This window comes from Malus sylvestris, chromosome 13 (genome assembly GCF_916048215.2).
Source record: "Malus sylvestris chromosome 13, drMalSylv7.2, whole genome shotgun sequence".
Lineage (NCBI taxonomy): Eukaryota > Viridiplantae > Streptophyta > Magnoliopsida > Rosales > Rosaceae > Malus > Malus sylvestris.
In genome coordinates, this window is record NC_062272.1 from 21,740,359 (window position 1) to 21,764,261 (window position 23,903).

General features: G+C 39.5%; 2 protein-coding genes and 1 pseudogene across 3 annotated transcripts; 1 reads left to right on the plus strand and 2 right to left on the minus strand.

Moving 5' to 3' along the window:
- Nucleotides 1-9,808: 9,808 nt before the first annotated feature.
- On the minus strand, nucleotides 9,809-23,727 carry LOC126597797 (uncharacterized). 2 transcript variants are annotated; one of them, XM_050264630.1, is made up of 2 exons: nucleotides 23,115-23,727; nucleotides 9,809-11,296 (listed from the first exon to the last, which is right to left on the minus strand). In XM_050264630.1, the coding sequence occupies exon 2, from the start codon at nucleotides 10,504-10,506 to the stop codon at nucleotides 9,832-9,834; it is 675 nt and encodes a 224-aa protein (XP_050120587.1). In that variant the 5' UTR covers nucleotides 10,507-11,296; nucleotides 23,115-23,727; the 3' UTR covers nucleotides 9,809-9,831. The 2 variants fall into 2 exon arrangements, with proteins under 2 accessions (XP_050120587.1, XP_050120586.1); XM_050264629.1 differs by having other exon boundaries at nucleotides 9,809-11,514.
- Nucleotides 15,031-20,475, minus strand: LOC126595360 (uncharacterized). Its single transcript, XM_050261680.1, has 3 exons — nucleotides 18,102-20,475; nucleotides 17,502-18,053; nucleotides 15,031-17,045 (listed from the first exon to the last, which is right to left on the minus strand). Exons 1-3 carry the CDS (start codon nucleotides 20,473-20,475, stop codon nucleotides 15,031-15,033), a joined length of 4,941 nt encoding a protein of 1,646 aa, XP_050117637.1.
- LOC126598262 (small nucleolar RNA R71) lies at nucleotides 19,853-19,959 on the plus strand (annotated as a pseudogene).
- Nucleotides 23,728-23,903: the final 176 nt, after the last annotated feature.

Consider the following 23,903-nt stretch of genomic DNA (forward strand, 5'->3'; position numbering starts at 1 on the left):
ACTACACAAATGTGCTAAAGGAATAAGTCATACGTTTCTCTAGACGATGCTCAACGTAAGTCAAAGTCCTTGCCCCTAGGGCATTTTCGTCAATTCCCTCGATCAAAATAAATAAAAACGTAACTTTAGGGACGGGTTGTCACAACAAATCCAAAGATCCTCTTATTGTTATGATTTTAATATCAAAATAAGAATTTTGCTACAATACTACATGTATTTAATACAACCACCATCTCGACCGTCAAATGGTAATTGCATTGAATACATGTATTCACATGAATATAACTGACCATTAAATGGTGATTGTTTCAAATACATGTAAGTATTATAGCCAATAATAACAAAAATAATCTTTATGTTGAAGTAAAATAATATTTAGAGAGAAATGGGAGAAGGGGTTCATCTATCTAGCTTGATTGATTTCTCCTTGGTCTTGTGCCTTTATTTATACTAATCAAGATGGACTTTACGTGTCCTCAATTAGTACAAATCATGCTTGAAAATGGTCTTTTAGATCTTATAAGATTCCTATTTCTAGTTTACATAATCACATTCCTATAATAATACTAATTGTAATGCTCCACCATGAATGTGGAGAACTAAAGAAGTATTCGAATTAGGTCTTTAGGCAAATGTGGAAGCAGTTGATGAAGTCTTTTCGTCAAGCACATGCAATGCATATACCAGTCTCACAAGTAGGGATGCATATAAAAGTATAGTCTTACCAAAACCTGGCTACGATAAACCCAATGGACAAATCCCTAGTCTAAGGAGAAAATGTGAGTTAATGCAATGTTGATTGTTGAGGTGAACAAGTGGAGGTAAACACACATGTCAAGGTATGACCAGCCCAATATGGGACCTAATACCTCGTCAGGTTAGCAAAAATCCAGTAAGAAAGTGCTCCTGATCTAAGGAAAAAATGATTACATTAAGGTCAAGTGAATATATGTGACAACCCGTCCCTAATTTTACGATTTTATTAAATTTTCAAGGAATGAATTGATGAAAATGACCCTAGTCGCGAGATTGTTGACTTTCATTTACTGTCATTTTGTGATGAGTACGAGCTACTATTTTACCATATTCTCAAAGTACTTGACGGTAAGAACGCGTACTTGTACACATAATTGAAATTGAAACTATGACGGAGGTTTTACGGAACTACGAATTCGAAAAATACTTTTGTAAAGAATTACTATTTTATATTTTATATATTTTTCATAATTATTACATTGTTATTTTAATAATATATTTTTATTATGTTATTATTATAATATTATTTGGAGGATATTTCTAATATTTTAATAATTTATTTTGGTCGTGGGGCCCACATCTCACAACTCTGGAAACCTCTCTCGTTCTCATCTCTCTACGTTCTCCCTCTCCCGCACTTTCTCTCTCAGATCCGTTCCTCCCTTTGCAACATTTATCAGCCGTGAGGCCGAGATCGCCACCACCACTTGATCTCAACACCACCAACCTGCAAACCTTGTTCCCCTTCTTGATTTAAATCAGAAAATAAAAAACGAAGCTCCGATATCGAACCCATGCCATACATCTGAGCCTAGTTTTGGTGGGTTAATTTTTCGACGATGGTGAGTCTCGAAAACAACTTAAAACTTAGTGGATTGTGTTTTGGTATGTAATTCTAGCTTTTCCTAAGGTTTTTGGTGGGGGTTTTGGCACAGAAACGGTGCGGGGAGAAATTCCCTAGTTTTCCGGCGGATATCCAGTAATTTCAAGCCGTTTTCCAGCCAACTCCGGCCACAATCGAGTAAACCAAAGGTATATTCTGATTCCTTGTTCTCTAAGCTTCGATTTGATATATTGGAAGGCTAGGTTTAGTAAAGTTTTGTGGTTGATTGGAGATGGAGACAAACGGGTCAAACCTGACCTAGTACATAAATAAAATAAAATAAAATAAAGAGGAAGCCCAGATTCGCGACCCGGATTCGAAATTTTTTCGGAAACCCTCCTAGGCTAATTTCAATGCCCTGAGTCCGTTTTTAACATCCATTTAGTGAAATTTCAAAGTTTTAATGTAATTGATCGTTGGGGCTGCTCTGTTGACTTTTAGAGTTGACCGTTGACTTTTCGTCGACTTTGTGTAAAAACTTTTGCGGACCCTCTTAGCATGGTTCGACGCTCTGATTCCAAATTCGCACTATGTTTTCCCAAATTTAGTCATTTTAGTTGAGTTTTACTAACGGGCCCCAATGATATGCTTAGGTGCGATTATTATCGATGACTCCAGCTTTCCTAATTTGAACAGCTGCGACCTCGCAAATATCTGTGAGTGGGTCTTTGCTTTTTAATATTATATATTTATTTAGTTTCCATTTATATATTTGAAAAAGAATTTCTTACGTATGCCTAGATTAGTCTAATGCTTAAAAAAATTAGTGAAACGACGGAATTTACGAAATTATCCTAAATCCTACGGGATGCACAAGTATGTGTACTTTTGTGGGATTTTAGTTATGGCCATGATTAATATTTATTGAATAGTATTACGTTGACATAAATTATTGATTTACCGCGGTATGATTTTATTTACATTATCTGTTCATCGTTGTTGCACCAGTGTTAGTACTTGTCCGAGCCAGGGCCAGTCTTTCACGTGTATGTTCACATCACACCATACGCTCACTTTGGATCCATTGTAGGTGACAGTCCTGTTCTAGATTGCTATAGGCAATTAGGACTCGTGTGTGATGCACATAGTGCCAGTCTTCACGTGATTGTAGTACTAGAGTGTAAATCATTATTACACCTAGTCATGTTCGTGTTAGAATACCTCTGTATGAACTCGTGTGTCAGCATGTGTCGATGAACACTCGATGTGATTTATTTATTTCTGCGAGATATTGTGATTACTGGAAGTTATATGCTTATTTACAAATTTGTGACGTATTGAAGTCTTGAGATATTGCAAGCAAGCTATGGTTAATATTTCATACCATACGTAGTATGTATATTTTGGAAACTATACTTGTTTTACGGTGAGGGGGTTATAATGTTTTCAAAAAGGTTTTTATAAAACTTTATTTTTAGGCCAACTCACCCTTATTTTTTGTCCCTCCAGGTTTTAGTGCTGAGCTTTCATGTCGACGATGATTCTTAGCAAATCTTGGTATAGGTGGTTACCTTCGATGGTATAATTTTCATCCTACTTTACTTTACTTTACTTATGCTCTAACATCACGTGTGAAATGGGTTCATTCCTGCTCACCAACGCACTCTTATATTTAGGCACTTTTGGGTTTAAATTTATTCACATTTTCCACATCACTACACTTATGGCTTCGTCACCCTCCTGGTGTCGGCCAGCACAACTCGATTCGGAGTCCAAGTGGACATTCCAGGTTGGGGTGTGTCACTACAAAATACTCCCCCTGAGTTCGATAAAACTCCCTCTTAGAACTACTAGCGATGTACATGACATAGTGTAGGCAATCCAACTCCTTAGACAAGTTTTGTGAAGGTAGACTGCAACAAATGACTTCGTGTAGAGATCAACGAGGCTATCTTGATATCATATTTATTTGACTTCAATCTTCACTTATATGTGAGATGTCTTAGGTTCGATTCTCGCCAAAGGCTAATTTGAACCATATTATTGATAGCCCATTGTGAGGCTAAGCACACCCCTCCCCATTAATGTAGATAATATCGTTTCCTTAAAATAAAATTTAAAAAAAAATACGAAGAACTGATTAATCACATTGTTAATGGGGTCCATTAGGCTTAATCTTTTTAATTTCTATAAGTGCCTCATAATTTCAACAAGATTTGATTTTAGATGGCGAGGAAAATGATTTTCCAATTGTGGGAGCCAAAAATTACTCATCCACTAAACAAGCCACTAGCATGCTAAACATGAGGAGTGGGGCTAAAATAAAGGAGCGTAATCAGATACTTCATGGAATGTGGAATGTGGAACATAGAGAAATAGAAAGAAAGTGGGACTTGGAGCCCAATACTTGAATGCCTATAAAAGGCTAATAATCCCATGAGAAAAAGAAAAAAAAAGAGGTATAAGATCGTTCTATATTTTATAAGCGTTCTGAACAAACACTGACTTGAGCGTCAGAGTGTTTTCTTCTAGGTCTCATCCTCCCTCATTAATGACGAGCGAAGATGGTGTTGTGGGCTTCTCAACATGGTTACAAGGTTTACTTGTTAGAGGATTGGAGGAACTAAATTTTTCCACTCCAACACCAGTGTTACTGCTTCACTACCTTTGGCATAATGGTGCAAGCCATGGTTATCCACCCATTCCGAGGGCCGAGAAGACTCACATGCATTTCAAACTTCCATTGGCCACAAGTCTTGCTTCCACACCAGCAACGGGTTTCGAACCCGAGACCTCTAATTTTTAGTTTTAAAGAAGTCTCGTAATCCGTTGTTTACCACTGAGCCACCAACCACCTTTGGCATCACTTTGAGTTAACATTACAATTTGAATTGACATTCCAACTTCTCTAACATGTTTCTGAAGTTAAATTGATATTATATATGGTATATCAAAGCTTGAATGCAAATAGACACAACTACACCTTTAAAAAATGTGTGAGAATTTAAACTTTGCATGCAAGTCCAACTGGACTGGTCACCTCTCATTCGAGAGCACACTTTCGTGCTTTTAAGCCTAGCCGGTTGGTCGCCTAATAGAGCGGACCGGTCACCCGAGTCAGATCCTCTAGTCTCAAAGAAATTTTTAGTTGTGACGGAAATACTATAGTACACCACGTGTTTTTATGCAAATGGTAGAAATTTTTAATTTTTAAGTTATTAACCTTTTAACACACATGACCCACCATTTATATATGGACTCGTGGTGTACCACCTCGTATGACGATCATACTGAAAAATATCTCCTAGTCTAAAGGTTCTACCTTCATGCTATTGGCCGTTTATTACGGTCGACCGATCGGATTGTTCCATATCTTCTTTTGTTTTAAAAAAATTCCAACATAAAATACGAAACTAAACACTAACAACAAAATTGTTATCAGGCCATAAAAGCATAATACAACCTCTAACAATAATGTTATCCACAAGACACAAAACTGGCCGTAAAGTTTAAGTAGGCAATTCATACATGAAGCTTTGAGGAGCTTTTCTTGGTCCTTGCTTCACCATTAAGAGTATTACAATCAATCAATCACTCAATTTCAATCAATGGCATCACTTTTTAGAAAGATAATATGTGACTTGTGACCCCTCACCAATCACCATGTGATGATGCCTCACCAATCATGCTTTCACTTGTCATTTTGTATCTCCATATCTGTTTGATCATTTTTCACTTGTCTTATTCTCTATATAAAAATTTCAAAACAAGATGTAGATGTGGCGTAATCACAATCATTTAAATCGAAGGGGATGGAAGGGGAGAGAGATTAGGAGGGGAGATAATCCTTCTCCTTTTTCATCAGCTAGTCAAATTTTAATTCAGCTGTTCTTTGGTTCTTGTTTTACTTTACCAGTCCAATCCATTCGCTAGCTAAATTTAGTCAGTCTAATCCAGTCCAGCCTAACAAACATTCCTAGGTACTCATGATATTAATTTCTAATGAAAATAAGCGCCAAGCGCTAGTCGGACGGTAAGTAGTGGCCTAGCGGCTAGGCAGGAGGTTAGGTGGATTTTCTAATTTAATTAAATTTATTATATAACATAGAAATAAATGTCTATTTATACTAAAAAAATAAAACACATTTGTATTTGGATACATAAATGACATATAAATTATAAAGCACTAGAACGTATGCAAACACGGTGAACAAGCATATAATGACTGTTCATCCAAATATCCAACAAGTCTCTCACAATTTATTGAATAAATAAAATGAGAAATTGAATTATATATTTTCTGTTTGAATGAGAGTTACGACCTAAGCAGACGCCTAGGTAAATCTATGCGCCATTTATTATTTTTTAAGTGCTTAAGGAATTAATCGTAATAGTGATCAGCCGCCTAGTGTCTAGCAGGACTTAAATGGAGTAAGATGGGGACTTTCAGTTTTTTATTCTGAATCAAAATTTATAAACGGTTTTATTTATTTATATTGATTTGAATTTAGATACATGTAGAAAATTTGTACTGCAAAAGTCTTTTATATCAGAAAGTGCTGTATATGGAAAAACAGCACAGTTGTCTAAGATCTATGGAAAATTACTCTGAGTGCAGATTTAGGAATCAATTCTTTCATACTAATTACCAACTAGGGAATGATGGAATCAATTCTTTCATACTAATTACCAACTAGGGAATGATGAAAGCTCGGAGGTTCGAACCCTCCTTCTAGCGTTTAAACTCCGCCTATGTCTTACATGGCCGGTCCCAAGCCCGGATAAAGGAGGAGGGGGAGGGCGTCAGGTAGTCGACAGCCGGCACTCCATGATCACGTCGAATCCTTATGGAACAAAATCGCGCTAAAGCTAGGGCGTCACCCGTAAGTGGCGCGCTGTGTGGCCCGAGCACAGTGATAAGTGAGCAAGGGTCGCTGTATCTCCAACGGCACCCGGATGCAGTGTTAAATGAGCAAGGGGGCCATAGAAACTTCTTTTCGAACGACTCCACTCAAAGTTGTTTGGGAGCATATGCTCCTATTAACTTTACCCGGGACACACAAAAGAAGTACTTTGATCCTATTAGACGGGGGAGGGTGAAGAAGCTAGGACAGAAGGGTAGAGTTCAAGAGAGCAAAATGCGTTTAGGAACGTGGAATATAGGAACCTTAACGGGAAAATCTATGGAAGTAGTGGAAGTTATGGTGAGGAGAAGGATAAATATTATGTGCCTACAAGAAACTAAGTGGGTTGGTAGTAAGGCAAAGGATCTAGAAAACTCAGGGTTTAAACTTTGGTATTCGGGCACAAATAGAACGAGAAACGGTGTTGGCATCATCGTGGACAAGACCTTGGTACAAGATGTTGTAGATGTCAAGAGGGTAGGAGATAGAATCATGGCAATCAAGATTGTAATAGGACAAGAACTTATCAATGTGATTAGTGCGTACGCACCTCAAGTAGGGTTGGATACGAGTTCGAAGGAGAAATTTTGGGAAGATCTTGGAGACTTGGTGCAAGGAATTGCTCAGACGGAGAAGTTATTTATAGGAGGAGATCTAAATGGACACGTGGGCAGGGAGACAGGCAACTATGGAGGTTTTCATGGTGGCCATGGTTTTGGGGAGAGAAACGAGGATGGGGAAGCTATCTTGGATTTTGCAATGGCATATGATCTCTTCTTAGCCAACACCTTCTTTAAGAAAAGAGAAGAACATGTGATCACCTACAAGAGTGGGTCGTCAAAAACACAAATAGATTTTCTTCTAATGAGGAAAGGGGATCGTATAACTTGTAAGGATTGCAAAGTTATACCAGGAGAGAGCGTGGCTAATCAACATCGCTTGTTGGTGATGGATGTACATATCAAAAGAGTAAGACAAAAGAATAAGACTTGGAAGTGCCCAAGGACTAGATGGTGGAATCTAAAAGAAGAAAAACAAGCCATTTTCAAAGAGAAGGTAATCACCCAATGTGTGTGGGATAGAGAGGGGGAAGCTAGCCAAATGTGGGATTCCATGGCTAGTTGTATCCGAAAAGTAGCAAAAGAGGTATTAGGAGAGTCCAAGGGCTTTGCCCCACACCAAAAGGAATCTTGGTGGTGGAATGAGGAGGTACAAACAAAGGTGAAGGCTAAGAAGGAATGTTGTAAAGCCTTATACAAGGAGAGGACCGATGAAAATGGTGAAAGGTATAGAAAAGCGAAGCAAGAGGCGAAGAAAGCTGTCAGAGAAGCTAAGTTAGCGGCTTACGACGATATGTATAAACGACTAGATACCAAAGAAGGGGAGTTGGATATCTATAAACTATCTAGAGCAAGGGAAAAGAAGACAAGGGACCTAAACCAAGTGAGGTGCATCAAGGATGAGGATTGAAAGGTTCTTGCGACAGAGAACGCGGTTAAAGACAGATGGAGAGGTTATTTTCATAATCTTTTCAATGAAGGACATGAAATGAGTGCTTCTTTAGGGGAGTTGAGTAACTCAGAAGAGTGTAGAAACTACTCTTTTTATCGTCGAATCCGGAAGGAAGAAGTGGTTGTAGCTTTGAAGAAGATGAAGCATAAAAAAGCAATAGGCCCAGACGATATACCAATCGAAGTGTGGAAACTTTTGGGAGAGACAGGTATAACATGGCTCACTGACCTTTTCAATAGGATTTTGAAAACGAAGAAGATGCCAAATGAGTGGCGAACGAGCACTTTGGTGTCTATCTACAAGAATAAGGGCGACGTACAAAATTGCATGAATTATAGGGGTATTAAGCTAATGAGTCATACAATGAAGCTCTGGGAGAGAGTCATTGAGCATAGATTGAGGCAAGAGACACGGGTTTCGGACAACCAATTCGGGTTCATGCCAGGACGCTCAACCATGGAGGCAATCTATCTCTTACGAAGATTGATGGAAAGATATAGAGATGGGAAAAAGGATTTACACATGGTCTTTATAGATTTGGAAAAAGCGTATGATAGGGTCCCAAGAGACATTCTTTGGAGGATTTTAGAGAAGAAAGGAGTACGAGTAGCATATATCCAAGCTATAAAGGATATGTATGAAGGAGCAAAGACTGCCGTAAGAACTCATGAAGGACAAACCGAAAGCTTTCCCATATCTGTAGGATTACATCAAGGCTCACCCTTAAGTCCTTACATTTTTGCGTTGGTAATGGATGAGTTAACAGGACATATTCAAGATGATATTCCTTGGTGTATGCTTTTCGCAGACGATGTAGTGTTGATAGATGAAACTCAGGAAGGGGTAAATGCAAAGCTTAACCTTTGGAGAGAAGTGTTGGAATCTAAAGGTCTTCGCCTAAGCCGATCAAAGACAGAATATATAGAGTGCAAGTTCAGTGCAAATGGAGGCCAAAACGAGTTAGGGGTGAGGATCAGAGATCAAGAAATACCAAAGAGCGACCGTTTTCGCTACCTAGGATCTATCTTGCAAAGGAATGGAGAATTAGATGGAGATCTCAACCATAGAATAAGCTGGATGGATGAAGTGGAAGAGTGCATCCGGCGTGTTGTGTGACCGCCGTATGCCACTGAAGCTCAAGGGAAAATTTTATAGGACGACAATAAGGCCGGCGATGCTGTATGGCACAGAATGTTGGGCGGTGAAACATCAACACGTACACAAAATGGGTGTAGCGGAGATGAGGATGCTTCGTTGGATGTGTGGGCACACGAGAAAGGATAAGATTAGGAATGAGGATATCCGGGGTAAAGTAGGAGTAGCCGAAATTGAAGGAAAGATAAGAGAAAATCGGTTACGGTGGTTTGGACATGTGCAAAGAAGGCCTACTGACGCTCCGATTAGAAGATGCGACTATGGGACAGAGGTTCAGGGCCGAAGGGGTAGAGGAAGACCTAGGAAAACTTTGGAAGAGACTCTAAGAAAAGACCTAGAGTACTTGGATCTAACGAAGGACATGACACAGGATCGAGCACAATGGCGTTCTAAGATTCATATAGCCGATCCCACTCAGTGACTTGGATTTTCCAAGTCTCCAACCGAGAAGTTTTCCTCACTCGGGAAATTAAGGGAACACTACCCCAACTTACATGCTCCACTCTGAAAGCTTCAACATACAAGCTTCAACAAAAGAAAATTCAAAGAACTTAGCGAAGAAGGCTTTGGTGTATTTAACACAATACGTTGAAATGAAGGAAAGCTTATTTATTGATATCCCCGATAAGCTACAAATATGTACATATACATGAGTCAAAATAAACACACAAGAGGGAGCCTTCACAAAGGTTGCTTAGGAGAAGTCTCAGCAGTCGGTAGAGCCCCAGAAAGAGAAGGCACCGGAGGGGGATCATTTGGAGCCTCAGTACTGGACAGAACCCTAGAAGGAGGAGGCATCAGAAGTTGATCATTTGGAGCTTCATTACGCGGTACATCCCCAGAAGACGAAGGCAATAAATGCCTTTGGAACAAACCCACAAATCTCTGATGATCAAGTAAAACCTGACCATCAGTTTCCTTCATCTGGTCAAGCTTCCTCTTCATGTTTGTAGCATAGTCATGTGCGAGCCGGTGCAACTGTTTATTCTCATGCTTGAGCCCTCTAATCTCCTGTTTGAGACTCATCACTTCAGCCGCCAATGATTCAACTTGGCGGGTTCGAGCAAATAGGCGTTGGGCCATATTAGACACAGAACCTGCACACTGAACACTGAGAGCCAGCGAATCCTTAACAGCTAACTCATCAGACCGTTTGGAAAGTAGTCTGTTATCTTTGGGAGTGAGAAAGTTCCTGGCCACCACCGCAGCGGTCATATCATTCTTCATCACGGAATCCCCAACGGTAAGAGGACCAGTAGGGGAGACGAAGGATGGGCGCCATATGTTGTCTGGAGAAGGCGGGGCTGCCTCTTCAACAAGGTTCAAGTCAAAACGACGGTCAGAGGGGCCAGACATTTTCAAAGGTGTTGAAGAGAGAAGAGGTCGGACAAATCAAGATCTTAGAAGTGCAAGAATGAAGCTTCTACTGGTGGAGATTCAAGTGTGCTTTGGAACTTAATGCCAGCCCCTATAAAAATCTGCACTCGACGGAGCTTCAGAAATCGAAGAGGCGCCTGCTCAGAAATCGAAGAGGCGTTTGCTTTCTCAAAAGCTGGGCTGCTTAGAGATCACGAGGGTTGATCTCAGAAATCGAAGAGGCGTTTGCTTTCTCAAAAGTTGGGCTGCTCAAAGACCACGAAGGCCGATCTCAGAAATCGAAGATGCGCTCGCTTTCTCAAAAGCTGGGCTCCCCAGAGACCACGAGGGCCGCTCTCAGAAATCGAAGAGGCACCTACTTTTCCAGCCTTGTCAGCACCTGTCACACGCACACTCAGCTTTGCGGAAATTATGGGCATTCTGTCAAAGACTTATGGGGAAGTAGAAAACACATGAACCTTACTGTTCAATCACCCACTTCCCACACGCAACAATAGCTCATGGGTACCATAGATAACTTTACCAAAGTTCTCTGCCAAAGTTGAGCACGTGAAGCTTGCAGCTCCCACTACATCGCTCTGACCAAGAAGGGTAAAAGAATAGCAAAGAAACAGCACTAACAAAGTTTAGACCCATAAATTTTGAAGGTCTAGCTACCATATTATTACCCACAAGGGTAAAGGAACAGTACTTCTGCTGGATAATTGGAAAGTCCCTGTGTGTCAACCTCTGTGCTTCGTGGCAAGGTAGACTAGCAAACATGCCCAACCTTTACTCACATTCGAGAAAACACTCCCAATAAGATTGCTTGCTCCAAAATCGAAGAGGCACCGTCCTCCGAATCTCGAGAGCCAGACTCCCAACATGACTACTTTCTTAAAAATCGAAGAGAGGGTAAAGGAACAGTACCATTGCTGGATAATTGGAAAGTCCCTGTGTGTCAACCTCTGTGCTTCGTGGCAAGGTAGACTAGCAAACATGCCCAACCTTTACTCACATTCGAGAAAACACTCCCAACAAGATTGCTTGCTCCAAAATCGAAGAGGCACGCCAGACCCCCAGCATGATTGCTTTCTCAAAAATCGATGAGGCATCGTTCTCCGAATCAATCGAAGAGGCGCTCGCTTTCTCAATAGCGTGTTGCAAGTCCAAGTATCGTTCCCACGAGGATTCTAATTAAATCTCCAATTTGATAAACTAAACCAAATCTAATAATATTAATGACACACAACCCCAAACAACGAACTAGACTCGATCTTAATTAATAAATCAATCAAGGATGTAAAGAATTTGTTGTGATGATTTTATAAATGAACAAAAACAGAACCTTAAGTAAAAACTGAAATCAAAGAAAAGAAAATGTTGTGTTTTAAGGCAAGTGATGAAAAGTCTAGGGATTCGGAATCAACCACAAGCAATCTAATTTAGGTTTCAATGCATTCAATGGATCTTTCAATTCTTTAGATGATAATTCCCGTATCTAAGTCCTTGTCAGGCACATTAGACCATAGTTTTCCTTAAATGAATGATTCTCTCCTAGTTTAGGCAAAGGTCGTATATCCTAACATGCAGTCTATCCTGGGTAAGGCATAAATTTAACAAGTAGGACTCTTTACGCTCTAGAAAACAAGGGAACCAAGCAAACCATTATTCTTTGTCAAGCAGTAATGTAATTTACCACACGTAACCACAAGAAGCTAATTGAATTATATTGCTAGTTCAGCCTCAAATTCACCTTCCAATCTTACTAGATGCAAAGCCCTAAGGTGATCAATCAAAGAACTCATACAAAGAGTAACAATTCAAACAGTAATTAAGCATTCATCTAAAAGAATCTAGAAATCCAATGAATAACATTAAAAACCATAAACATTCATGCTAGGGCATCATCCTAACCCTAGAAAAAGAGTTTAGTTACTCATAAAATCTGAAAACATAATTACAATTCTGAAAAACATAAAATACTTCCACACGATGATGATGGATTGCCCAGGTGATCGGCGACTCTGTTTCACCCTTGCTGCGACTTCTTCTCTGCACCTTCGAAAACCCCCCAAAAACCCCAAAAACTCTCTCTGTCCGCCTCCTAAAGTCCCCCGGTCTGCCCTCTTTTTTTCCTGAATAATTGCTGGCATACTTACTTGAATGGGACTCTTGAATTTATCTTCTGACTTGGATTAGTTCGTTGATGATGTGGCACACTAAACTATTAAATATATTAGCTATGCACCGTTTAGAATAGTCTTTAACTCTTCTAAAAGCTTCCTTTTTTTTTACTCTGCTTGTTTCCTTTAGTTAAACTTTGTAAATCTGAAATCTCTTTGCAAATCCCGCGTAAAATCTTGCTGGCGGACATCCGGTACAAAACCCACTATAACGTCTTCTAGGAAACTCGGAATCACGAACCGTAAAATTCCTCTGAAAGCTAACTTTCATATCTTTCCAATGGTATAAGGCTCAACAGCTGGTTCATTCTGAGGAAGTACAGTTTAATCCGTAAAGTTGACTGATCACAAACAGCTTCTGCTTCCAGCATGCCAACTCATTTTAATCGCAAAAGTGCTCATTTTTCCTCTTTCTTCATCTTCACTCTTCAAATCTAAGAAAAACATAAAACTAAGTGAAACAAACTAAATTCACTCAAAAACATAACAAGAATCAAAACTAAAGGGCGTTAAAATGTATGCAATATTGGTCGTATCAAATACCCCCAAACTTAGACTTTGCTTGTCCTCAAGCAAACACAACAAAGACTCAAGATTAAATTTAACAAGACACAATGCAGTTAGGCTTTCCAAATATATTCCTCAAAGATTGCATGGAAAATATAGTTCAAAGAATAGAGAAACATTGTAAGGATTCTATACATGATTCAAAAGTTAACAACACCTTACACAACCATTCTTCCGGTACGTATAAGACTAGCCAATAATTAACACAACATTTGCAACTCGGATAGGTATATGCACATAAGTGTGATTATGAGTGATCTCTGAATAATGAATGTATCGAACCCCATAGGCTTGCTCTTCATATCGTCTCTCCACTAATGTAAATCAGTGCAACACCAAAGATCAACTGGACTTTACAAAGGTTGTAACGTTAGGCTAGGTTATTGGCTATGAAAGAAAGGGTAGGAAAAAACTAGAACCTGAGATATACCAAGACTTCTTCATATGTATTTCGGTCGAGCCGCTTTTGAAATATAATTCTTGGCGTCCAGGACTCATGTTAGGAATGGAACACTTTCAAACTTTTTATTTCTTTATTTATTTTTTTTTTTTCTTTTTTCTTTTTTTTTTTTTTTTTTTTTTTTTTAACTGAATAGTAATATAACACATGGTACCTCGGTACACGCCACATCTTTGATGTACACTCAACCTTTATCGCTGTCTTCATCATCTTGGTATTCATCTCAAGCTATAAGGTATGGCTAATACGGGTTAAATGGGTAAGGATTAATGTGGGTAATGAAAGAAAAAGTTAAGTGTTTGGCTTCAAGGGGCTAACTAAGGATAACATAACATAAGAGGTTGGGTATATAAAGGCTCAAACGGTCCAAAAATGGCCAAAATCATCTCCCCAATATTGCATGATTTAGGATTTCGCCTCGAGAGATATTGAAGCAAGTTCTAGTGTTCGTTGAGATCTTAATGAGTACTTAATCTGCATATAATTCTCTAAGCAAGCAAACAATTGCATTAACCTTGGCTAAGTGCATGAGAAAGGTGTAAAGAATGATCTTATAAAGCATAGCTAACCAAAGAATCAAACAAAGAACACAAACAATGCTTATCAATTTCTTAGAACCATATTTAAGTGGCAACCGAGTTATTATCATTGGATTTGGAAAGGACTAACCAACAAGATTGAGAGAAGAGCAAAAAATAATATATATATATATATATATATTTTTTTTTTTTTTTAGACACTAATGAAAACAGGACAACTAACAAAGACAGAACAGGACAACTAACAAAAACTAACAGTCAAGACTTGAAAACGAAGACTTCATGCTCTGCAATAACCAATTTCTGACCTCTGTTCATTTTTTTACATATATCTTGCAAACTACTTGGTAGAATTCAACGTTCTTTATATGGTTGGATTCAGAACGAAAAATTAAAGAACACAGCGCGGACCAAAACTCAGAATCAGCAACAGATTGTTCCAGAATTTACTAAAACAGAGAGCCTACGTTTTATGACACAAAACAACTAACTGAAAAACTATCAAAATGAGATCTCTCCCCCAAACTTGAATAACACATTGTCCTCAATGTGAAATGAAAAACAAGGCATGCAATGAGTTAAACGAATAAGGAAAAGTAGAACGGAATAAAAATAAGATGAAAAATAAAGAGTAAAGTTTAGGACTCCCCTGGTTAAGTGGTCGCTAAAGTCAAACTTGCCGCACATACCAACTCCATCTTCTTGCATCAAATGCTTGGGTTGCCTCCCAAGAAGCGCTAAATTTAAAGTCTTCAGCCGGACTCAACGACCTTCAAATGAATGGAGAATCATCGAGGTATGCCACCTCAATAGTTTTTGTCTGCGATAGCACAGTTTCCGCATTCTCTAAATATGGTTTAAGACGATGCCCATTCACCTTGAATATGGAACCAGTTTGCATGTCTTGAATCTCTACTGCCCCATGTGGAAATACCTGAATAACCAGAAAAGGACCAGACCATCTAGAACGCAGCTTCCCGGGAAACAATCGAAGCCTTGAGTTGAACAATAACACCTTTTGATGTGGCTCAAAATGCTTGGGAAGTAAAATCTTATCATGAGCAAGCTTTGTTTTTTCTTTATAAATCTTAGCATTCTCGTAAGCGTCATTCCTCAATTCATCCAACTCATTTAATTGAAACTTTCGCAAAGGTCCTGCTTGGTTGATGTCGAAATTCAACTTCTTTAATGCCCAGAATGCTCGATGTTCCAGTTCCACCGGAAGATGACATGCCTTCCCAAAGACAAGTCGAAAAGGGGACATGCCAATGGGAGTCTTGAAAGCTGTCCTATATGCCCAGCATGCATCACTCACTTTCAATGCCCAATCTTTTCGATTTTGACTCACCGTTTTCTCTAGAATGTGTTTGATCTCCCTATTAGAAACTTCAACTTGTCCACTAGTCTGCGGATGGTAGGGAGTAGCAACCTTGTGAGTGATGTTATATTGCTTCATAAGAGCTTCAAATGGCTTATTGATAAAGTGAGATCCACCATCACTAATGAGAGCACGTGGTGTCCCAAACCGAGTGAAAATGTGTTCCTTTAAGAAACTCAACACGACTTTATGATCATTGGTCCTTGTTGGTATCGCCTCCACCCATTTAGAAACATATTCCACAGCCACAATGATGTAAAGATACCCATGAGATGTAGGGAATGGACCCATGAAATCGATACCCCAAACGTCGAACAATTCAACCTCCAGGATATTTTGCAAAGGCATCTGTGATCTAGATGATAAATTCCCAGTGCGTTGACATCTGTCGCACGTCATCGCAAAGTGATGTGCATCCTTAAATAAAGTAGGCCAATAAAAACCACTTTGCAAAACCTTCAAAGCTGTCTTTTTTGCACCAAAGTGGCCTCCACAAGCATACGAATGACAAAATGTCAAAATACTTTGGATTTCACTTTGATGAACACAACGTCGAATAATCTGATCAGGACAGTGCTTGAAAAGATATGGGTCATCCCAATAAAAGTGTCGTATCTTAGAAAAAAAACGCTTCCTTTGTTGCTTGTCCCAATCTGCTGGAATGAACTTTCGTGCCAAATAGTTCACTATGTCTGCGTACCAGGGGATTTCTGCAATGGAAAATAATTGCTCATCTGGGAAAGATTCATTGATAGGAATATCATCCCTGCCATGTACCAATCTGGAAAGGTGATTCGCCACAACGTTTTCAGCCCCTTTTTTATCTCTAATATCAATATCAAACTCTTGCATAAGTAGAATCCATCTTAGAAGTCTGGGCTTTGCATCCTTCTTGGTTAATAAATATCGGAGAGCTGCATGATCAGAAAATATAATCACTTTTGAACCAACCAAATAACTTCTAAACTTCTCCAAAGCAAACACCACAGTAAGCAATTCTTTCTCCGTTGTCGTGTAATTTAATTGAGCACCAGTGAGAGTTCGGCTAGCATAATATATAACATGAGGAAGTTTGTTAACTCGCTGCCCTAACACAGCACCTATTGCATAATCAGAGGCGTCACACATGATTTCAAAAGGAAGAAACCACTCCGGAGCTTTTATGATTGGGGCTTGTGTTAATTCTTTCTTGAGGGTCTCAAAGGCTTGTAAGCACTCACCATTTAAATTAAACACAGAATCTTTAGCAAGCAGATCACAAAGTGGCTTGGTGATTTTAGAGAAATCTTTAATGAATCGGCGATAAAAACATGCATGCCCGAGAAAGGATCGAACTTCTTTTACAGAAGTGGGAGGAGGAAGCTTCGAAATCAGCTCCACCTTAGCTTTATCAACTTCAATTCCGTCAGCTGAAATTACATGACCAAGAACAATACCACTTTTCACCATAAACTGACATTTTTCCCAATTTAAAACCAAGTTGGTTTCCTGACACCGTTGGAGCACCAATGAAAGATGATGAAGACATTGATCAAACGATGACCCAAACACGGAAAAATCATCCATGAACACTTCGATACATCTTTCCACCATGTCTGAGAAAATGCTCATCATGCATCTTTGGAATGTTGCGGGAGCATTACATAACCCAAAAGGCATTCGTCGATAGGCAAAAGTTCCAAATGGACATGTGAAAGTAGTCTTTTCTTGATCCTCCGGAGCTATAGGAATTTGATTATATCCGGAATAGCCATCAAGAAAACAATAATAACTATGGCCTGCAAGTCTCTCAAGCATGAGATCAAGGAAAGGGAGTGGAAAATGATCTTTTCGAGTTGAATTATTGATCTTTCTATAATCTGTACACATTCTCCAGCCTGTGACAGTCCTCTGGGGTATAAGCTCATTATTTTCATTCTTGACAACTGTAATTCCAGATCTCTTTGGTACAACCTGCAGTGGACTTACCCATTTGCTGTCAGATATAGGATAAATAATGCCGACATTCAGTAATTTAAGAACTTCTGCCCGAACCACTTCTTGCATATGTGGATTTAGACGTCTCTGTGCCTCTCTAGAAGGCTTGGACTGATCCTCAAGATATATCCGATGCATGCAAATTGAAGGACTAATTCCTTTTATGTCTGTAATACTCCATCCCAATGCTGTTTTATGCTCCCTCAACACTTGCATCAACTTTTCCTCTTCTGTTTGGTTAAGATCAGCAGCTATAATCACAGGAAGAGTCTCTGAATCACCCAAATATGCATACTTTAAAGTCTCTGGAAGAGGCTTCAATTCAAGCTTTGGAGGTTGTATAATGGATGGTACAATTTTGGCTTGTGAGAGTGGCAAGGCTTCAAATTTGGGCTGCCCTCTAAGAGAGTAGGACGTTACGACATTGAGATCTCGGTCTGCTTCAATGATGGTAGCCTTTTCAAAACTCATCCCATGTTGAGAGATACAAACTTCCAGAGGATCTGAGATGCTTGATTCAATGAATGTTTTTTTAATAATTGGATCCACAACCTCAACACGAAAGCAGTCATAAAGATCCATGGGCTTCTTCAATGCTTCGAAGACCTGAAATTCTACAGTAATACCTTGCACAGTCATAGTTAATAATCCTGATTTAACATCAATCTTCGTACCTGCAGTAGCCATGAAAGGTCTGCCAAGGATGAGAGGCAAGTCACGACCAGGAATTTCAGCTTCTTCCATGTCCAAAATGATAAAGTCAGCAGGAAGAATAAATTGATCAACACACACAAGTACATCTTCAACAATCCCTCTTGGATATTTCACGGAACGATCAGCGAATTGTAGAGAAATGGATATGTGCTTTAGTTCACCTAATTTGAGGTGTTCATAAACAGAATAGGGCATCAAATTCACACTTGCTCCCAAGTCAAGCAAAGCTTTTTCGAATTTTCTTTCTCCAATGACACATGGGACTGTAAAGCTACCAGGATCTTGAAGTTTTGGTGGCAATTTTCTTTGAAGAATCGCACTAACCGTGTCTGATAACTTCACCTCCTCATGTTCTTCATACCGTCTCTTATTAGTACAAAGTTCCTTCAAAAACTTCGCATATGATGGAATTTGTTTGATGGCATCAAGAAAAGGAATATTAATTTGCACCTTTCTAAATTGCTCTAAAATATCTCCCATGTACTTTTCTTTTTTAGCTTGTCTTGCACGCTGCGGAAAAGGTAGAGCGCCATGAATTTCTGCAGTAGAAGAAAATTGAGTCGGACAATCAGATTTGTTTGCTTTGTCAGAGGTCGTTTCATTGCTCTTAGACTTTATAGAACTTCTAGACTTCTTGTCAAGCTGCTGCCTGATATGTGCGCTGACCCCTTCATCTTCTTCCTTATTAATTTTTGAACTTTCCACATTATTACCAATCGTCTTTCCACTCCTCAAAGTGGTGACAGCTTGAACATGCTTTTGATTCCCAGGATTTGTTTCAGTTTGGCTTGGAAATTGCCCTTGTGCTCGCTCCAGCTTGTTTAAGGTAGTAGCTATCTGTCCCAACTGAGTCTCAAAATTAGATTGAGCCTTTTCCAACACAGTCTGACTTTGTCTAAGCGACACAACTTCATGTTCATACCGATCAGTTTTCTTTAAGAGTTGAGATAACATATCCTTGATAGACGGGTCTTGTTGTTGAATTGGAGGAGCTTGATAAGGCTGCTGATATTGCTTTGTTGAAGTGGATGATCCCATGCTATTTTGTGAATCTCTCCAAGAAAAATTCGGATGTTCTCTCCATCCCGGGTTATAATTATTAGAATATGGATCATTCCGGGGCCTCCCACTAAATGCTTTGACCTCATGCATGCCTTCTAGATTAGGATTTGCTGGACAATGTTCCATGTCATGGGCGATGCTTGCACATAAGCTACATGGCTGCGTGGCTATCTTGCTTACTAGTGGTGTGAGAAGCTTCGTGAGAGCTGCTACTTGTGCCTCTAAACCCGTCCTTGTATCAACTTCATAAATGCCTCCTCTTTTTGTTGACGATGCAGTTGGAACTCTCGAATCTTTTGTAGGAAAATCCCAATGCTCAGAATTTTCACATATAGTTTCAAAGGCATGAATGGCATCTTCTGGAGTTTTGTCCATCAAGGTTCCACCAACTGTTGAATCAACCAAACTCCTACATTGAGAGTTCAAACCTTTGTAAAAATAATGAACCTTTTGCCAAGTGTTGAAACCATGATGAGGACATTGCAGAAACAAGTCCTTATATCGCTCCCAACTTTCATGAAACTGTTCACCTTCTTGTTGCCGAAAGCTCATGATTTCATTGATCAGAGCATTGGTTCTTCGAGCGGGGAAGAACTTGGACAAAAACTTCTTGGATAATTCTGTCCATGTGTCGATAGATGCTTCGGGAAGAGAATCCAACCAACTGCTTGCTTTATCCCTCAAAGAGAATGGGAATAACCGAAGTCGAATTTGCTCTTCAGTAACATTGGTGAATGTGAATGTGGAACATAGCTTGAAAAACGCCTTGATATGATGGTATGGATTTTCTTCCTCCTTCCCAAGAAATATAGGCAGCAACTGAAAGATTTGTGGACGAATCTCAAATCGCTGCGCAATTGGAGCCAAAACAATGCATGACGGTGCGTTGTACTCCGTTGGCTTTGTATAATCACGCATGAGCCTTGGTTGTGGTGGTGGCAATGGTGGAGGATTATCTCTACCATTATTGACTTCCCCCATGGCTGGTTCTTGAAACACTTGCTGCCTCCGCTGTTCTCTTAAAGTACTCTCAAGTTCTTGGTCTATATGAATCAACTCAAATTGCAACGAACGTCTACCTTGCATATACGACCAGACTGTGCTCCTTGTTTGACCACTGCTCAGTATTTTGTAAATTTCTTGCAGCTCAAAAATCCAATCATTGATCTGTTTGTTGGGTTGAAAACTAGACTTCTGGGGCTTTCCAACGATATACAATATGCCTGGTAAAAAATCGAATAGTTTAGTCCAAAACTGTGTCGAAACAGTGATACAGAAACTGAAATAAAACAGTGACGAAAATTACTTTTACTTATCTTAATAGTTATGACTCTTACTCGAAACTAGAGAACAAAACAAAATCAAATTGAATAATCTACAATAACTACTTATTAGATATGAAATAAAATATCAAATTGGGGGACTCAATTAGAGTCCCCGGCAACGGCGCCAAAAACTTGGTGTAAACTTGCAAGTGCACAAGATAGTCGTAATATAGCGTGTTGCAAGTCCAAGTATCGTTCCCACGAGGATTCTAATTAAATCTCCAATTTGATAAACTAAACCAAATCTAATAATATTAATGACACACAACCCCAAACAACGAACTAGACTCGATCTTAATTAATAAATCAATCAAGGATGTAAAGAATTTGTTGTGATGATTTTATAAATGAACAAAAACAGAACCTTAAGTAAAAACTGAAATCAAAGAAAAGAAAATGTTGTGTTTTAAGGCAAGTGATGAAAAGTCTAGGGATTCGGAATCAACCACAAGCAATCTAATTTAGGTTTCAATGCATTCAATGGATCTTTCAATTCTTTAGATGATAATTCCCGTATCTAAGTCCTTGTCAGGCACATTAGACCATAGTTTTCCTTAAATGAATGATTCTCTCCTAGTTTAGGCAAAGGTCGTATATCCTAACATGCAGTCTATCCTGGGTAAGGCATAAATTTAACAAGTAGGACTCTTTACGCTCTAGAAAACAAGGGAACCAAGCAAACCATTATTCTTTGTCAAGCAGTAATGTAATTTACCACACGTAACCACAAGAAGCTAATTGAATTATATTGATAGTTCAGCCTCAAATTCACCTTCCAATCTTACTAGATGCAAAGCCCTAAGGTGATCAATCAAAGAACTCATACAAAGAGTAACAATTCAAACAGTAATTAAGCATTCATCTAAAAGAATCTAGAAATCCAATGAATATCATTAAAAACCATAAACATTCATGCTAGGGCATCATCCTAACCCTAGAAAAAGAGTTTAGTTACTCATAAAATCTGAAAACATAATTACAATTCTGAAAAACATAAAATACTTCCACACGATGATGATGGATTGCCCAGGTGATCGGCGACTCTGTTTCACCCTTGCTGCGACTTCTTCTCTGCACCTTCGAAAACCCCCCAAAAACCCCAAAAACTCTCTCTGTCCGCCTCCTAAAGTCCCCCGGTCTGCCCTCTTTTTTTCCTGAATAATTGCTGGCATACTTACTTGAATGGGACTCTTGAATTTATCTTCTGACTTGGATTAGTTCGTTGATGATGTGGCACACTAAACTATTAAATATATTAGCTATGCACCGTTTAGAATAGTCTTTAACTCTTCTAAAAGCTTCCTTTTTTTTTTACTCTGCTTGTTTCCTTTAGTTAAACTTTGTAAATCTGAAATCTCTTTGCAAATCCCGCGTAAAATCTTGCTGGCGGACATCCGGTACAAAACCCACTATAACGTCTTCTAGGAAACTCGGAATCACGAACCGTAAAATTCATATCTTTCCAATGGTATAAGGCTCAACAGCTGGTTCATTCTGAGGAAGTACAGTTTAATCCGTAAAGTTGACTGATCACAAACAGCTTCTGCTTCCAGCATGCCAACTCATTTTAATCGCAAAAGTGCTCATTTTTCTTCTTTCTTCATCTTCACTCTTCAAATCTAAGAAAAACATAAAACTAAGTGAAACAAACTAAATTCACTCAAAAACATAACAAGAATCAAAACTAAAGGGCGTTAAAATGTATGCAATATTGGTCGTATCACTGCTCAGAGACCACGAGGGCCGATGTCAGAAATCGAAGAGGCACCTACTTTTCTAGCCTTGTCAGCACCTGTCACACGCACACTCAGCTTTGCAGAAATTATGGGCATTCTGTCGAAGACTTCTGGTGAAGTAGAAAGCACATGAATCTTACTGTTCAATCACCCACTTCCCACACGCAACAATAGCTCATGGGTACCACAGATAACTTTGCCAAAGTTCTCTGCCAAAGTTGAGCACGTGAAGCTTGCAGCTCCCACTACATCGCTCTGACCAAGAAAGGTAAAAGAATAGCAAAGAAACAGCACTAACAAAAGTTTAGACACATAAATTTTGAAGGTCTAGCTACCATATTATTACCCACAAGGGTAAAGGAACAGTACCACTGCTGGATAATTGGAAAGTCCCTGTGTGTCAACCTCTGTGCTTCGTGGCAAGGTAGACTAGCAAACATGCCCAACCTTTACTCACATTCGAGAAAACACTCCCAACAAGATTGCTTGCTCCAAAATCGAAGAGGCACCGTCCTCCGAATCTCGAGAGCCAGACTCCCAACATGACTACTTTCTCAAAATCGAAGAGAGGGTAAAGGAACAGTACCATTGCTGGATAATTGGAAAGTCCCTGTGTGTCAACCTTTGTGCTTCGTGGCAAGGTAGACTAGCAAATATGCCCAACCTTTACTCACATTCGAGACAACACTCCCAACAAGATTGCTTGCTCCAAAATCGAAGAGGCACCGCCCTCCGAATCTCGAGAGCCAGACTCCCAACATGATTACTTCCTCAAAAATCGAAGAGACACTGCTCTCCGAATCTCGAGAGTCAGACCCCCAGCATGATTGCTTTCTCAAAAATCGAAGAGGCATCGTTCTCCGAATCTCGAGAGCCAGATACCACAGACCACCTTTTCAAAGTGCTCTGACAGAGTTAAAACATGTGAAACTGGCAGCTCCCACTACCGTGCTATGACCAAGCAGGGTAAAGGAATAACATTACTACTTGTTGTTAGGGAGACTCCTATATATGTCGACCTCAATCCCCAACGGACAGGCAGACCTGCAAAAATGCTCAACCCTTCATCATATCTAAGAGGGCACTCCCAACGAAGCCTTTCGAAATATTCAGCTTTCTTTCCCCCCGATAATACCTCTGCAAACAAGCTTTACTAGAGCAAGAATATCTCATATCATCAGGGTTAAAAGCAAGAGTATCCCATATCATGCTTTTTCCCTGTCTTTTCTTTTGGCCTTGTTTTTACCTGCAAGACAAGGAGAAAGAGAGCAATCAGTCAGCACTTGGAATCAAGCTTCCAGCCAGGAACTGACTGCCTGGAACCCCTTACCTGATTACTTACCTGGCATTGCTCTCGAGTACTCATCTTCAACATCTTATGTTTCCAGGGAAGATTCCGCATCTGCTTGAGGAACAGATAGGGCAAGTTCGAAGGATACAAGGAAGCATGTGG